This window comes from Cotesia typhae, unplaced genomic scaffold, assembly GCF_013202065.1.
Source record: "Cotesia typhae breed Kobodo isofemale line unplaced genomic scaffold, CoteBio_Ctyphae contig_22, whole genome shotgun sequence".
Classification (NCBI taxonomy): Eukaryota; Metazoa; Arthropoda; class Insecta; order Hymenoptera; family Braconidae; genus Cotesia; species Cotesia typhae.
Window position 1 is genome coordinate 2,691,787 of NW_027423728.1, and position 15,932 is coordinate 2,707,718.

At 25.7% G+C, this 15,932-nt stretch overlaps 2 protein-coding genes and 1 long non-coding RNA gene across 3 annotated transcripts; 2 read left to right on the forward strand and 1 right to left on the reverse strand.

The window, feature by feature from the left end:
- The first annotated feature begins 628 nt into the window (after window positions 1-628).
- On the forward strand, window positions 629-10,048 carry LOC141524456 (UPF0764 protein C16orf89 homolog). Its single transcript, XM_074238356.1, has 9 exons — window positions 629-1,143; window positions 1,287-1,355; window positions 2,150-2,648; window positions 2,721-2,819; window positions 2,883-3,029; window positions 4,084-4,370; window positions 4,446-4,581; window positions 4,655-4,757; window positions 4,863-10,048. Exons 3-9 carry the CDS (start codon window positions 2,582-2,584, stop codon window positions 4,987-4,989), a joined length of 966 nt encoding a protein of 321 aa, XP_074094457.1. The 5' UTR covers window positions 629-1,143; window positions 1,287-1,355; window positions 2,150-2,581; the 3' UTR covers window positions 4,990-10,048.
- Window positions 9,642-15,028, reverse strand: LOC141524458 (uncharacterized). The gene is made up of 5 exons (XM_074238359.1): window positions 14,890-15,028; window positions 11,273-11,345; window positions 11,041-11,202; window positions 10,809-10,962; window positions 9,642-10,047 (listed from the first exon to the last, which is right to left on the reverse strand). The coding sequence occupies exons 1-5, from the start codon at window positions 14,895-14,897 to the stop codon at window positions 9,932-9,934; spliced, it is 513 nt and encodes a 170-aa protein (XP_074094460.1). The 5' UTR covers window positions 14,898-15,028; the 3' UTR covers window positions 9,642-9,931.
- Window positions 10,845-15,142, forward strand: LOC141524459 (uncharacterized). Its single transcript, XR_012478708.1, has 4 exons — window positions 10,845-10,977; window positions 12,801-12,993; window positions 13,984-14,163; window positions 15,001-15,142. It is a non-coding gene; the product is annotated as an uncharacterized LOC141524459 (long non-coding RNA).
- The last annotated feature ends 790 nt before the right edge of the window (window positions 15,143-15,932 follow it).

Below are 15,932 nucleotides of genomic sequence, written 5' to 3' on the forward strand. Positions count from 1 at the left end.
AAATTTTTAGAAGCATTTTTTTATTGCAATTTATTTGTTATTAAAATTTTTAAAATTGACAGCTCACGGCTAACTTCAGCATTATAGATGTATAATACAAGTACTAACACAGACAAGTTGGATGGAATACAGTCGATAAGTCAGAACGACAGAATCAGCTGACAGAGTTGAAATGTCAAGAGATCTCATAAGTTTACCCGGCAATTATATGGAAACATTTCCAATCACCTGAAAAAAATTTTCCGTTAAAAATTGTAAGTTTTTTAAAAACAATGATGATAATAAATAATTTTATTTATACTAACAACACTTGTTTTTCTGAGTTATAGCGGTGAAAAATCCAATCATTGGAGGTTAAGGTTCTCAATTTGTAAATAAGAACAAAAGGTGAATTGTTTATAAACAATTGCTGATAATAATATGTCAGTACTTGGATTTTTTCCAATCGAAGGAGCTTTTCATCGTGCACTAATCTTCATGTTCAAACTGGCCTGGAAGTCCCGATTCCGACTACCTGTTCTCATGATTGCAGCCTTTGTTGTTATGGATATCAGAATGCAGCTAGAAATAGACGTCCACGTTAGAGATGCCGATAACCCAGAGAATCCTTAAATGTTTTTCTTATTATTTTTGTTATAAGTTATTTTTAAAATTTAAATTATTTATTTTGTTAAAAAGTGTACATATGCCTAAAATTTTAACTGAAATATTTTTTTTATATTTTAGATGGTAAGCAAATTAATATTTGATACGGCGAATTTAATTATGCAATACTAATAATACAATGTTTATCTAATTGTGACCAAATGTGATTTTTAGAATTGAATAGTTGTGAAATTTAAGTAATACAATGAAACCTTTTGTATCTTAATTAAAAAATTTTTAAGGTTTCCATTTCAGTATATATATATATATATATATATATATATATATATATATATATATATATATATACAAAAGAATTAAATTGAATAGTTACTACAATTGTTCACTGTCAAACAAAAAAGGGTCGTAGAATGTTTATAAATTCAACTGTTACTTTGTTAACTATTTTTTTTTGTTTTTAATGTTATTGTTGAGATTTCTTGCCGAGAAGCTTTGAACTCTGATGAAGATATCGGTTTTCCACCGATAACGGATATGGTGAATAATTTATTTAATTTTAATAATTAATATTAATACTTATAGTTTTATTTCTATCACATTTATGTGTTTTACAAAGCATTTAACATTAGAGTTAATTTTTAAATATTTTAACACTTGTATAATTTTATTATTTGTTTTAGAGTGAGTCTCTTCGGGAAAAATTGATTGAGAGTCATACTCAAGTTCCTTGTATTATTGAATATCAAATTGTAAGTAGATATATTTTTTGAGTCCCGGAAAAAATTTTAAAGTTATGAAAAATTCATATTATTTCATTAAAATTATTATAAAATAAAAATTGTAAATTTATTAATTAATATTAATAATAATAATTTTATTAAAAAATAACATCCTTACACATGAAAGAACAAGATGACATCGGATGTCTTCTCAGATTATATTCAGTGATATCTGTGGTGAAAAAAATTTTCAGATAATAGCTAGTATTATACCGATTATACTGGGTGATATTTGGATTATACTCAGTGTTATCTGGATTATACTCGCTACTATCTGAAATTTTTTTTTCCACTCTGTATATAATAATCTGGGATGATATTCAGTGTCATCTTGTTCTTTCCGTGTATAATCCTAACTAAAATTGTCGTTAAAAATTGTTAATTATTACATATATATTCACCCGAGGATGGTATGAGTACTTATACCGGTAACAGTTTGGTAAAAATAATTAATAAATGAAAATTGAATTAATTTACCATCATTTAGATCGGGAAAGTTGGCTTACAAATAATAAATGCTTTTTAATAAATAAAATCACCGATCTTAGAAATACTGTTGAATAATCATTATTATTATTATTGTGATTATTATAATTTTAATGACATAATATGAATTTTTCATAACTTAAAAATTTTTCCGGGTCTATTTTTTCCGATTACCATATTTTTTTTTTTTTAATAATTCAAGTCTGTATCATTTTTAGTTTTAATTTTTTTACTCTAATTAATTAAATTTATTTATTATGATTTTTTTTTCATTACAGACAAAACGAAAAGTAGGAGAATGTGTAAAATTAACTGGAAGTATCCGCGGATGTGTTTCTGATTCATTAGTCAACCCATTTCACCCCGACTGTTTGTAAAAACTCAAGAAAATTATTTTTACTGAATAAATTTGTACAATACTCTTATTGATCTACAAATGAATAAATAAATATTTAAAGATAAAACTTTATTTATTTAAAAGATCAAGTGTGACATGGTGATAGATTTTATTAAATCCCTCTTGAGCTGAGGTGATAAGTTTGGATTAACTATGATCGCAAAACCACAGGGATGCAGTTGAGGATTCATTGCCCGGAAATAATTTACTTGAATGACAAATATTTATCAATGTTAATGTTAATACTTTGTTTAAGTTTTCTGGAGGGGATGTAGGTATAAAATAAGATGTAGGTAAGTAGTTTCTAGCAACAATGAAGTTCCGAAGTGTAGTTTGTTTGGCGCTCCTCGGATTCTGTGGGGTTAAAGCTAATTATTTCGGTTATTACTTGATATTAATTAAAATTTTAATTATTTTTCAAAAATTGACTCATAAATGGTATATTTTTTTAGCCAATATTTTGAACGCGTTGTACCAAGATGTGAAATTTATCAATCAGAGAGTTGATCAAGTTAATTTCGATGCTATTTTCGGAGTTGCGCTTGCAGAAGGTATTTTTTTTTTTTAATTCAGTGATTGTTTTGATTAATTAAAAATTAAACGATTATTTTTAGCTAACTTAATTGCGGTTTTGTCATCGAATGATAAATTTTTATCTGATGATCAGTGGGATTCACTCAATGAAATTGTAAGCTTGTGTCGAAGATCGCGGATTTATTTCAGTGAAAAATTAAAGACTAAAAACGATTCTTTTTTTAACCGTAAGTACTTGATAATAATCAATATTTAATAATCATAATTTAATTATTTTATTTAGATCCATAGAATTGGATATTAATTAAATTCAGGTGGTTTCGGATTGTATTATTTATCCGATGCGACATATTTTCTAATTCCGCAATGTCTCGTTGCACATCGCTACTTTTTCAGGCGTCTAAAAATTAATGTAAATCAAATTGATTAGATTACATACATGAATTGCAATAAAGAAATTAATTTAAATAATACAATTATAATTAGAAAAATAAAAGAATTCTATTTTTCTTACAAATACTTATTTAAATAAATTATTTAAAAAAAATGTATAAGTATACTAGCAACCTTGCAGTCACATAGTGACTGCCGTGACTTGTGAACTATAAATAAATAAAATTTTGATTTATTAAATAATGACTTCTGTTGAATTGTACTGTACTTTCTTAACTATCGGCTTTTTTAAAGATATGAGTTCATCCCAAGGTTACACTCATCAAGAGCTTTTATTTGAGTACCCACATGCATTTTTGATATATTTTTCATATAAACATATATATAATATATGTAAATATATGAAAAATTGATGTGGGTACTCAAATGAAAGGTCTCGATGAGTGTAACATCGGGATGAGCTTATATCTTTAAAAATGTCAATAGTTCACAAGATACAAGTTCATTTCTTAATTATGTATCTAGAGTTAGAGTATTTTTGAATGCAACCTAAATACTTATCATAATTAATTGACTATCGGTGAGAATGATATGAAACCTCGAAAAGGCACAAATTCAAGTCAAGACCTTTGCAATGACACTAAATTTCACGAAAAAAACCGATTTTATTCTATGACTATCCTGGACACAAAATTTTCTTATTCTCTTAATAATATAGATTATTAGTTTTTCAGTAGTTAAATACGTGTTTCATAAAGTATATATTATTAATTCTTTAAACAAGGAGATCTAATTACGTGTATAATATTATTTACACTACAATTGAATTATAATTATTATTTAAACACGTGTATATTTATTATAATTAAATAACAATTGAATTCAAAGGGATAAAAATTCTGATACAATCAGAAATTTGGATTAAACCAATAAATTGGCATTTCGGAGTCCTAAACTCTTCGTTTCAATCAAACTTTACATTATCAGAAGATCAGTCAATTTCATTAATTATGAAGGGTACACCTCAAGAGGCTGAAAGTGATTATTGTCTTGCCGAACTGAGTCAAGATAACTGCCATATATCAAATATATGTATGGACATGTTGTTGCGTAAAGATGGCTCCCGAGGGTATCCCTTGACTCATAGATTGTTATACGTTAAAACTGCAAGGGCCGTAAGTGTTATAAAAACTTGTCTTAAAAATAATTAAAATTTTATAAAATAATTAATCATAGACTTATATTTAAAGTTACAATGCACAGAAAATTATAGAGCTAATTTAACGGATCTAACAGAAAATTATTGTCGAGATATTTTCAACGATTTGATTGAGTTAGAGTTTAATGGATTTCCCTCAATTTCACGGGACTTAATAATGGAACAAAGTAAAATTATTTTTATATATTTCAATTATAATTATATAATTAATTTTTGATTGAGCTTTTTCTTCTTTTTCAGTTTCTTTATGCGGTATGGAAGGATTTTTAGAATTTGTAAATGAACATTACGGAAATTTAATAATTAGATGGCAAAATTCTCATGGATGCTTTTCAGCCCTCAAGTAATTTAAATTAATTAATTAATAGCTTAACAAGTCGTTAATTAAACATTTTATATTCTTCATGATAAATTAATTGATTGAAATTTCTTGTTGAATTTTTATTAGTTCCCACACAGTTCGTTCTCGTTCCAAAAGAGCAACAAGCCTCTTAGATTATGGATGTGACAGTCATGCTACTGGAGTGGCTGCAGCTGCATTAAGCGTATTAATACGCGAATTTATAGAAAACTAAACTACAGAATCTCCAATCATAACTCTGAAAGTATTACTCAGTAATTTTTTAAACATAGGGGAAGGTGGTCTAAAGCGGGTAAGCTAACGAAGAAGGCCTAGAAGTTTTAGTTTTTCTTCGACACTCACGAATATTATTTTATCCGACATAGTAGTGATCGAACTTCAATATTAGATAAGAATATTGTCTTAGTTTGGGCCTAAGAATTTTTTGTCAATAAAAAATAAAAACTGTTTAAAAACTCGCTTTGCCCTATCCCTTAGCCCAAAGCTGATAAGTCTTACAAATAGACACTGAAAAAAAATGAACTTGAATCAAGAGAAAAATTCTTGAACGAAGAAAATATTTTTGAAGAGTTTTATTTTCTTAAATTAAGAGACAAAAATTCTTGAACTAAGTAAAATTTATTTAAACCAATAAAAATTTCTTAGTTTAAGAATTTTCTACTCAAATCAAGAATATGAAATTTTTCAAAATTATTTACTTGATTCAAGTAAATTTTTTTTCTGTGGATGAATTCAAGAAAATTTATTTAAGTCAAGAAAAGTTTCTTATTTAGAAAAAATTCAGCCTCTTGCTTCAAAAAAATTTAGTTCTTGATAGACGTGAATTTTCTTGTCTTGAGAAAATTTCTCTCTTGCTCCAAAAATTAAATATTTCAATAGAAGTAAATTTTCATAAATATTTTTATTGATTAACATATCAAATGGGAAGATTAAATAATATCAAATCATTTTTTTTTTATTCAATATGTATAATTGTACGCTAAAATAATATAAAATGGGTATCAAATATTCTAGAGAAAAATTTTCTCAGGGTGAGAAAATTTTTTCTCAGCTGAAGTAGGCGGCGCTGCTTCCCTAAAGTATCTAAAAATCTTGATCAAATATAAAAATTTATTGTATCAAGTATTTATGATAATTTGAATTAAGAAAAATTACTTCCACCAAGAATAGAATTTCAAGAAAAATTTTTACTTCGGCCAACACAAAGTCTGTCTTCTTTCAGGCACCCGAAAATTTTCTTAAGTCAAGAATTTTGTTCTTCAGTCAAGAAATTTTTCTTTCTGTGTATATTTACGTATTACTTGATAATATTGTATGACAAAATAAATATAGAATTGAATGAGAGCAGCGCAAGTAGGTACCCATTTTGCCCCAGTACACGTTTTTTTGCTAAACAATTGTAAAATCAAAAATACAAAGAGAACCGTCCGAACTTGTATCGTCCTTTAGAGTTAAATGGTTCCAAAATAATATTATCATAAGTGTAATAGTGTCCGAATCATCTGATGACACATTCCATTCGTAATTTTAACAAATTTAGCAATTTCTTTATTTTGTATTTAGTTACTTTCTGTCAAAATTCGAACACCCAATCAGAACTTTCAATTACTCAGGAGTGTTCTCATGATCACTACAAATGCATACTTTGACATTCGCACTCAATGTCACAATAAAACAGCACCTACCCATTTTGGGCGAGGTACCCGCTTTAGGCTACCTTCCCCTACATGTAAATTAGGGTGATTAAAAAAAAAAGAATATTTTTTTTTTCGTTTGGTACTCTGAAAAATAGGTTCCTAGACACCTCTAAGAAAGCCTCTCCAAGCATGAGTTCTTAATTGTAACGGGAAGGTCCTCCTTCTTACAGTTTTCTATTTTTTCTTATTATCAGATAGAAAAATTTATATCTCGCTTCCAACTACTTGAAAAAATATCTTGTTCCTTAGATTTTGTAGGAAATTGAATGCTCTACAAAAAAGGTCTCTTACGATTTTTTCGTAAACCCAACCGTTTAAAAGATATTAACGGTTAAAGTTTGATTATTTTTGGGAAAATTTTTATTTCTTATGAATTTTATAACTCAATGAAAAAAATCATTATGAATGATGAAACTCATAGTTTTGTAGGAAATTTACTGCTCTATAAAAATGGTCTCTTATGATTTTTCGATCAAGTTGAGCGTTTACGAGATATTCATCGTCAAACATCAATGCATATCAATTTTTCTAGTTTTTGATCAATAATTCGAAAAATTTCAATTTATTCTGTGAGTTTCAAGGAAATTTAGACAAATTTGAGTTTTTATTATAAAAGCAACTCCTATAGATGTTTTCTGTTCAAAAATTCATTTGAAAGTTTTTATTCTAATAATATTTTTTTAAATTTTATCTTTAATAATTTAAAATCTTAATCGCGTTGTCATTTATTATTATGAAATTTGTTCAGTGCGTATTTTTAAATTGTTTTTCACAAAATATACATAAAATTTTCGTTCGAGGGGATTTTTGTTTTGAATTCCATTTCTTCTTCTGTTTGTCTTCTGAAACTAACGCCATCTATGTTTTTACTCTCAACTATCTTCAGTATCTACCCATTTAATACCGTATTTTCAGTGTTCCTAAAACTGATCATCTTGAATACGTAATAAAATAATTCATTTTAAATAAGTCTTATAATCATCACATAAATTTATTTATCATCAATTAACCTACAATGAATAAAGAAATACGTTTTATCGGAATACCTCTACAAAGAATTTCGGAACGTAAGTTACCAAAAGTGAAAGAGGTTATGCGTGTGTTTTTCTACCAACTTAAAATTTTAAAGTATTCAATCAAACAAAGTGCTAAAAATTCAGTTGACCAAGTTATTGAACTGTGGAGAAAAAATTAGATTCCAACTAGTGGAGCTCCTAATGCAGTCAAAAAATTTCTTCGCTATCACAGTCAATGGTTAAAATTACAAAAAATTTCGATAAAAAGAATTCAGCGCAAAACCAAAAGGAAATGAAATTTCAGACTGATCTTGAACAATTATTCGACATTGTGAGCGAAAAATCCTTAAAAGTGCTTGATGATAATATTAGAAAGTTGTATTTGGATTAAAAATTCGGTACCCATAAAGAGATTCTTTCTAATAATGTACCTGTATCAAACTTAACCACAACTATGATGGGAATAGATGAGAGTAGTAAGTATCTGAGATATTTAATTATTATAAAGTCAGGTAGTAGTGTAACTTTTCATAGATGACTAGATGACTGGTGCAATTCATCATGCTAGGTGGATGGCGAAGGCAATTTACAGTTTAAAAATGTTTCTATTCAGAAATGAATTTAAACTTTCTAATAAAGAATTGGACGGTCTTCGGCAAATTTGTATATTTATAGTTACACTGTATTTAAAAGCTTAGTTTTCATCAACTTCTGCAACAACTGCTGCTAATCATGACTTGCAGTTTTGAAAAATTTATTCGAGTACAAAAATATCAATTCATTGATTTCTTCAGCAACTTGTGAAAAAATGATTTTGCATTTATGGTATTTAAGTGATGAACTTGCCATTTTATCATTATTTGACGATACCGTTTCATTGGAAGTAAAAAAATATTGTTGGAGCTGTTAATACTCGTAACGGTACAGATTCTAAAGCTAAAAAATTTATAATTGATAAAAACGATTTGAATTCATTAACGCAAAAAGTCTGAGTGACTTTGTTTCTAAAAAGTCTTTAAATCTCTTTAAAATCTTTGATTTACCATATGACTTCCTTGATAAAGATATTGAATCGTGGCCTACTAATGACAGTTACATTGAAAATAAAGAATACTTTAACCAATTGAAAGTTGTTAATGATTCAGCAGAACGAGCTGTTGCATTAGTTAGTGAGTATAATCCATGCTTGACAAAAATGAAGAGCAATTCCAATACTTATTGCAAATTATTAAAGAACATCGAAAAAACTACCCAAACTGCAATAGAGGAAATTATTTACAGTAAAAGTGTACCGTTATGTTGAAAATATTGAAAATTATATGGCAGTTGATAATTAAATAAATAAATTCTTCGATAAAAAAGTGAAACACACTAAATTGAATTATATATTTAAAAAAATGCACTAATTTTTTTGTTTTAATGTAATCAAACATGTCCAAGACTAAAAAAACTAATTAAAAAAATAGTTCATAACATATTTCTATTCATAGAAACTCAAATTTGTCTAAATTTCCTTGAAACTCACAGAATAAATTGAAATTTTTCGAATTATTGATCAAAAACTAGAAAAATTGATATGCATTGATGTTTGACGATGAATATCTCGTAAACGCTCAACTTGATCGAAAAATCATAAGAGACCATTTTTATAGAGCAGTAAATTTCCTACAAAACTATGAGTTTCATCATTCATAATGATTTTTTCATTGAGTTATAAGATTCATAAGAAATAAAAATTTTCCCAAAAATAATCAAACTTTAACCGTTAATATCTTTTAAACGGTTGGGTTTACGAAAAAATCGTAAGAGACCTTTTTTGTAGAGCATTCAATTTCCTACAAAATCTAAGGAACAAGATATTTTTTCAAGTAGTTGGAAGCGAGATATAAATTTTTCTATCTGATAATAAGAAAAAATAGAAAACTGTAAGAAGGAGGACCTTCCCGTTACAATTAAGAACTCATGCTTGGAGAGGCTTTCTTAGAGGTGTCTAGGAACCTATTTTTCAGAGTACCAAACGAAAAAAAAAATATTCTTTTTTTTTGAATCACCCTAATGTAAATTATTTAAGAATTATTTTAAAAATATAGTGTAAATATGAGTATTTATGATTTTGATTATAAAATAAACTAATAATAAATATTTAAATAAAGTTAATATTACAAAATTATTTTAATTAATTAAAAATAAATAATTCGTTCACCAAAAATCTATGCTAATATGACTTCACGTGACTCTAAACTTCATTGCAACATTAATCAGTCATATGCAAGATAATTTAAATAAATATACAAAACCACGTACATGCAAATAAGTACGCGAGATAAAAGGCCCCTTACTTTTATCATAAAAATAATAATTTATCGGTAATAAATTAGTAAGGAACACTTAAGGCAAGGCTTTGGTTAATGTTCTCCGTTATTCAAACGGCGTTTGTTTCTTCTTATGGTCGTCGATAATTGTAAGGTCGCCCGTAAGGCCCGACTTTCACATTGTTCTTCTCGATTCTCAATTGTTGGAAGAAGCAATACACTACCACCCACAAGTAAGTATAAATCGCTGAAAAAAAATTATTACATATTTTACTAACAATTTGCAAATAATATAAAAAAGTATGACTCTGAAGTTAACAGATACTGGAAACTGTTTTGTAATTTTATAGAAATTATAATCAAATAAATTAAAAAAAAAAATTCCATTTGTGAAAATTAAAAAATTATAAAAATTTTTAGATTTTTTAAAAATAAAATTATGAAAATTGATTTAGCAAATATTTTATAATTTTAAAAATTTTTGTAACAAATAAATTATGGCGAAAAAAAATTATTTTAATTGTAGAAATTTTTTAAAATTCAAGAAGCAATTTTTTAAAAATCGTTTTTGGGAGGAAATTTATTTGATAAAAAAAATTAAAAAATTTTGAAGTGACAGCTAAATTTGATGTAATATTAATTACATTTTTAATTTTAAAAATTTTCTACAATTTAATAAAATTTTTTTTTGCCATAATTTATTTTTTACAAAAATTCTTAAAATTATTAAAATTGATTCATTATAAAAATTAAAATAATACTAAAGTTAGCCGACGTTTTTAATTTTTTGAATATTTTTATTGAAAAAATTTTTCAAAACAAAAATTTTTTCAAAAATTGCACTTTTAGTTTTTCAAATTTTTTACAAATGAAATTTGTTTTTTATTTTTTTTTAAATAATTTTTTCAATAAAAAAAAAATCTAAAAAATTTTAGCTGCTAGCTAACTGGATCTTCATAACTTCAGTATCATAAAAAAGTTGTTGTTTTAGACGTGAAGAATACTTACCAACAAATATCAGGCCGATTATCAGGCATAGAACGCCATTAAGAACTTTGTGATTAACCATAGAAGCTATTGAGGTGTATAAAACACTTACGAGCGCTCCGATGGCTAACATTAATCCTAATACAACCCAGGGCAGCATCATGAACGTGTTTTTCTGAAATTAATTATCGTGAGTAGCCAATAAAATAATTGAAATAGATTTTAAAGTAGGCTTTTTATAATTATAAGTTACTTTGAGCGCCCCAACAATCAATAATGTCGAGATTAATATCGTCATGCAGAGATTTATCGCAAAGATGATCTTCACGATTGATTTGTCGAGTATGTCGAGCACTATCATCTTCAGCTCGATGTTGAGAGTAAATATCAGGATTAATGTTATTATTGATAGTATCTGAAATACAAAATTTGTTATTTTATCATTTATTACATTAGAGTTTGTTATCTGATTTTGTGGTACTTACTATTCCACATATTCCGGTGAATATCGTGCCGGTTTTTAATGAAAAACATCCACAGCAGGTGTTTACTTGAATTCTGTAAAGTAAAATATTTAAATAATAGAATTTTATTAAAAAAAAAAAACATGGCATTTGCTGAATAAATTTATTTTTTATAAATAATTTTTAAATCTAAAAATAAATATATCAATGTAAATTAAGTTAGCCGACGAATTTTTTTTTACAAAAAAACTTTGAATTGTATAAAATTTAAAAAACAATGCGTGAAATTTTTTTTCTGGTTATACCGCCCCAGATTACACTGGATATAATCCGAAAAAATATCCCGTATAATTTGAATTATTCTCAGTAGAATCTTGGATTACATAATTTTTTCAAAAATTGTGATATTTAACTTTTTTCTTTTTTAATTTGTTAAAATTGTGATAGTTAATTTTTTTTTTAAATTGTTCATTTTTTTTATGTATTTTTCAAAAATGCAATGCAATGCTTGGATAGAAAATATTTAAGGATCATTTAAGCACAATTTTTCCAATAATTTGGAGTTGAAAAGCTTTTGGTAAATATTTTTAAGCAGGGTCACTATTTTAATTTTTATTTTTTTGAACGAAATTTCTATTTAATTTTATTGATTTATTAAAATAAAATGCGCAATTAGAAAAAGATTGATTACCACAATTTTCAAAAATTTTACAAATTAAAAAAAAATTTATAAATTAAAAAAGAAAAAAGTTGAATATCACAATTTTTGAAAAAATTATCTAATCCAAGATTCTACTGAGTATAATTCAAAATTACTTGGTCAAATCGGAGATTACATTGAGTATAATACAAAAATAATTTAGTATAATCTGGATTATATCTGAAATTTTTTTTTACCATAGATAACACTGAGTATAATATGGTGGGAGGATATGCAGTGTATTTTTGTTCTTTCCGTGTAGTTGATTTTGAATTATCAATAAAATTGACATGATTTATTATAATACTAAAGTTTGCCGACGTTTTTAATTTTTTGATTTTTTTTTTTTTAATTATTAAATTAGCACTAAAAAATATTTTTAAAAAATTTCACGCATTGTTTTTTAATTTTTTTATAATTGAAAATTTTCTTGTAAAAAAAAATTCTAAAAATTTTTATACGTCGGATAGCTTAATTTACATTGATTTATTTATAAATTTAAATTTATTCAATTTAAAAAAAGATAAATATTGATGACATTTATCCGGGTATAATTTAATGAAAAAAATAAAAATATTTATCAGTATTTTAAAAATTAAGCGTCTTTCCGCGAGCCTAAATTGAAGCGCTTATGCAAAAGCCTATAATAAGAATATTAAGACCTGACATTTAAAAGAAATGTCAGTGGGTAAACTTGAATATATTTAAATAAAAATAAATCCTCAAGATAAATAACCTTATTAAGTATTCGTTAAGTATATATTAAGTTAAGTCGAGTGACAATCAGAGAAAATAAATCACTGAAATGAATAATTATCCCTATTAACCGGTGACGCTTCTGAATTGCAGGTGTCCAAAAAGCTGAGATAAGAATAGTTAGATATATAGGTCAATGGCGAATGCCGGCTCCCACCAACTAAACCAGCCGCTTACTATTTCGGATTCTGTATAACATACAATAAGTATAAGTGCATATTCTGTTGCTGACCTTCCACATTTGTCATCAAATTGGAAGCGGTCTCATTGAGTTTTTCTTTAAAAGGTAAACTAAAGATCCAGAAGCGTGGGTTACCGTTGTCAAAGTCATCAAGTTTTTTTAAATATTCATTTTTATTCAGACGTAGGCTTATTTTTATTTTTTTTTATAACTTATATGTTTGTATTTCATTAATTATAGTCTGTGAATTTTCATTTTGTTTTTATAATCATGTAATCGATAATATTTTATTAAATTAATCTTGAATACTTAAATTTAAAATAATATTAAAGTTAGAAGACGATTTTTAATTATTTTATTTTTTTTTATTTATTAAGTTGGAACAAAAAAATATTTTTTAAAAATTGCACTCATAATTTTTCATATTTTTTATAAATGAAAATTTTTTTGTAATAATTTTTTCAATAAAAAAAATTTTTTTTAATTTTTAAATGTCGCCTAACTTAATTTTTATAAATTTAAATGACACTGAAATTAGCAGACACTACAATTTTTGTTATTTATCTCTAATATTAAACTAGTTATAGAAAATTATTAAAAAAAAATTGCATTTATTATTTTTTACACCTTTTAACTCTTAAATTTTTAAAATAAATATTTCTTGAATTAATTTGTTTGTTAAAAAATTCTAAAAATTATCAGATGTAAAGTAAATTTTAAAACTAAACTAGTTATAGAAAATTATTAAAAAAAAAAAACATTGCATTTATTATTTTTTTACAGTTTTTAAATGTGAAATTTCTAAAATAAATATTTCTTGAATTAATTTATTTGTTAAAAAATTCTAAAAATTATCATATGTGAAGTAAACTAGTTGTAGAAAATTATTTAAAAAAAATAGCATTTATTATTTTTTACAGCTTTTAAATATGAAATTTTTTAAATAAATAATTTTTACATAAACTTATTTGTTAATAAATTGTAAAAATGATTAGATCTCTGAATTTCAAAATCATAAATTTAATTACAGAATTTCACAAACTAATTGATATTATTATGTTGAAAAATAAAATAAAATTTTTTTACTTCTTCTAGGTAATAACAACTCGAGCTATTCTGAGGAATGACTTAAGTTTTAAGTACCGTGTAAAGCAATTGATACAGATCTAAGTAACAAATACACGAGAGAGATCATTGGATGAGCATGACGGTCACGGGAGGCCATGAGACTCCGGTCGAGGTTTTATCGAGGCCCCCCATAAGGAAACACGACGTGTTGGTCTTCCTTGTTTAAATCTTACTCTCCCTCTCCCCTCACTGTTTACCGTCCTCGCTCTCTCGTTTACCTCAACTAAATAACAACTGCGTCATCGGTTTGACTCGTTTTTATTCGCATACTCAATTATTGCATAAATAATTATAACAAACAAATCATAATACTATTTATTCATATAAATTTCTATATTTACGTCCACCACAAGTTATTTTAAAAATTAAAAATAATTTTGTATGTGTATCACTTTCAATGTATTAAATCGGCACTAATCCCACAGGCTTTTAATTTTAAAAATAAAGATGAGTCAACGTCTAGTTGTATTAAAAAATAAATATAGTTACACCCTCATAGATTATCGACAATTTTAAATTGTTACTGTTCATATTTTTAAAAAAAAAAAAAAAAAAAAAAATTAACTTTTAAACATTTCTTCCCAACATTTTGGAGCACCATAATCTAATTAATTGTTTTATAATTATATTTTTAGCATTATGTAATTTTTAATTACTAATGAGGTCAATAATTTTAAAATAAAAATAAAAAAGAAGCTTCTATTGAACCCGATAAAAACTTGTGTAAAAAATAGTTTGGTATTTTACGAAGAAATAGATATCACATGCCACTTAATTTAAGATCGGTAACAGCCCTCGATTAGTATTTAAAATAAATAAAACCGACCTATTTTATTTTTTTTAACAAATAAATTATTTAATAAATTTATTTACTTTTCCATTGTGAAAAACTGAAGAAGACTGCTTGTTAAATAAAACTTTTTATTTTTAAATTTAAATTCACTAGTATACTATTTATTAATTTTTAACTTTTTTTTTTTACAGGAACTGGAAGTGATTTATCAGAAAATCTACGTATATACGAGAAGAAAACTGTTTAAAATGAGTTTCCGCGGGAACCACTTGGAGGTCCAGCTCTGTTCGTACTAGGCGATGGTCAGAAACTGTGCCAAGAACAGTAAGTCGTACAGCAAAGCACGATGGAATACACTTACTGCACCTACTACACCTACATTTAAAGCGCACACAACTCAATGATCAATGGGTATGAAGATACTTTTAGTGTATTGTGGATACATATATACATTCATACATGTATACTTCATATGACCGCGGTGAATGTATTACGATGATTTAATGTAACTGAGTATTTCATTAAACACGTGAGTTGAGTGTGCAATTGTGCTGCTTGAACATCGCTAAAACGCGAAAAAATTATTCTGAAATGTGAGAAATTATTCGAGATTTATTTATTTATTCTTGATCAATTTTCGATCGATAAATCAAATATTTTAGAGACCATGACTTCCTTTTATTTATTTTTCAAATTTTGGATTTAAAATTTATTATAATAAATAATAATAAAAACAAATTTACTTTAAGAAATAATTCTGGATGATTTGATGAGATTTTTATTGAATTTCTTCTTTAAATCTTTAAAAAATTTATAAAAAATTTATTCATTTTTTATATATATTGTCATAAGTTGTTTATAAGTAAACTATTTTTGGCCATATCTAGATGAAAAATTAACATTTATGAATTTTTTTATTCTGTATCTTTTTACGGTACATTTATGATAAAAAATATCATGAAAGAAAAAAATAAAAATTTCGATAGCTTTTTTGCCTTCAAAAGTTGAAAAAAATTTTGGCACTCATATTTTTGGATAAAATTTCGATTTTATCTTTTTTGATATATTTTTTTTGGAAAAGACATAAAAAAACGAACAATTAAAAAAAAAAAAAAAATTGAAA

Excerpts from the sequence above, each read along its gene's own strand:
- LOC141524456 (XM_074238356.1), top strand. The coding sequence starts at position 2,582 with ATGAAGTTCCGAAGTGTAGTTTGTTTGGCGCTCCTCGGATTCTGTGGG. Across the intron at positions 3,030-4,083 it reads AAACGATTCTTTTTTTAACC|GGATAAAAATTCTGATACAA; the intron begins GTAAGTACTTGA and ends TTGAATTCAAAG. Across the intron at positions 4,758-4,862 it reads GGATGCTTTTCAGCCCTCAA|TTCCCACACAGTTCGTTCTC; the intron begins GTAATTTAAATT and ends AATTTTTATTAG.
- LOC141524458 (XM_074238359.1), bottom strand. Across the intron at positions 11,203-11,272 it reads TCACCGGAATATGTGGAATA|ATACTATCAATAATAACATT; the intron begins GTAAGTACCACA and ends TTTGTATTTCAG. Across the intron at positions 10,963-11,040 it reads TGATTGTTGGGGCGCTCAAA|AAAAACACGTTCATGATGCT; the intron begins GTAACTTATAAT and ends AATTAATTTCAG.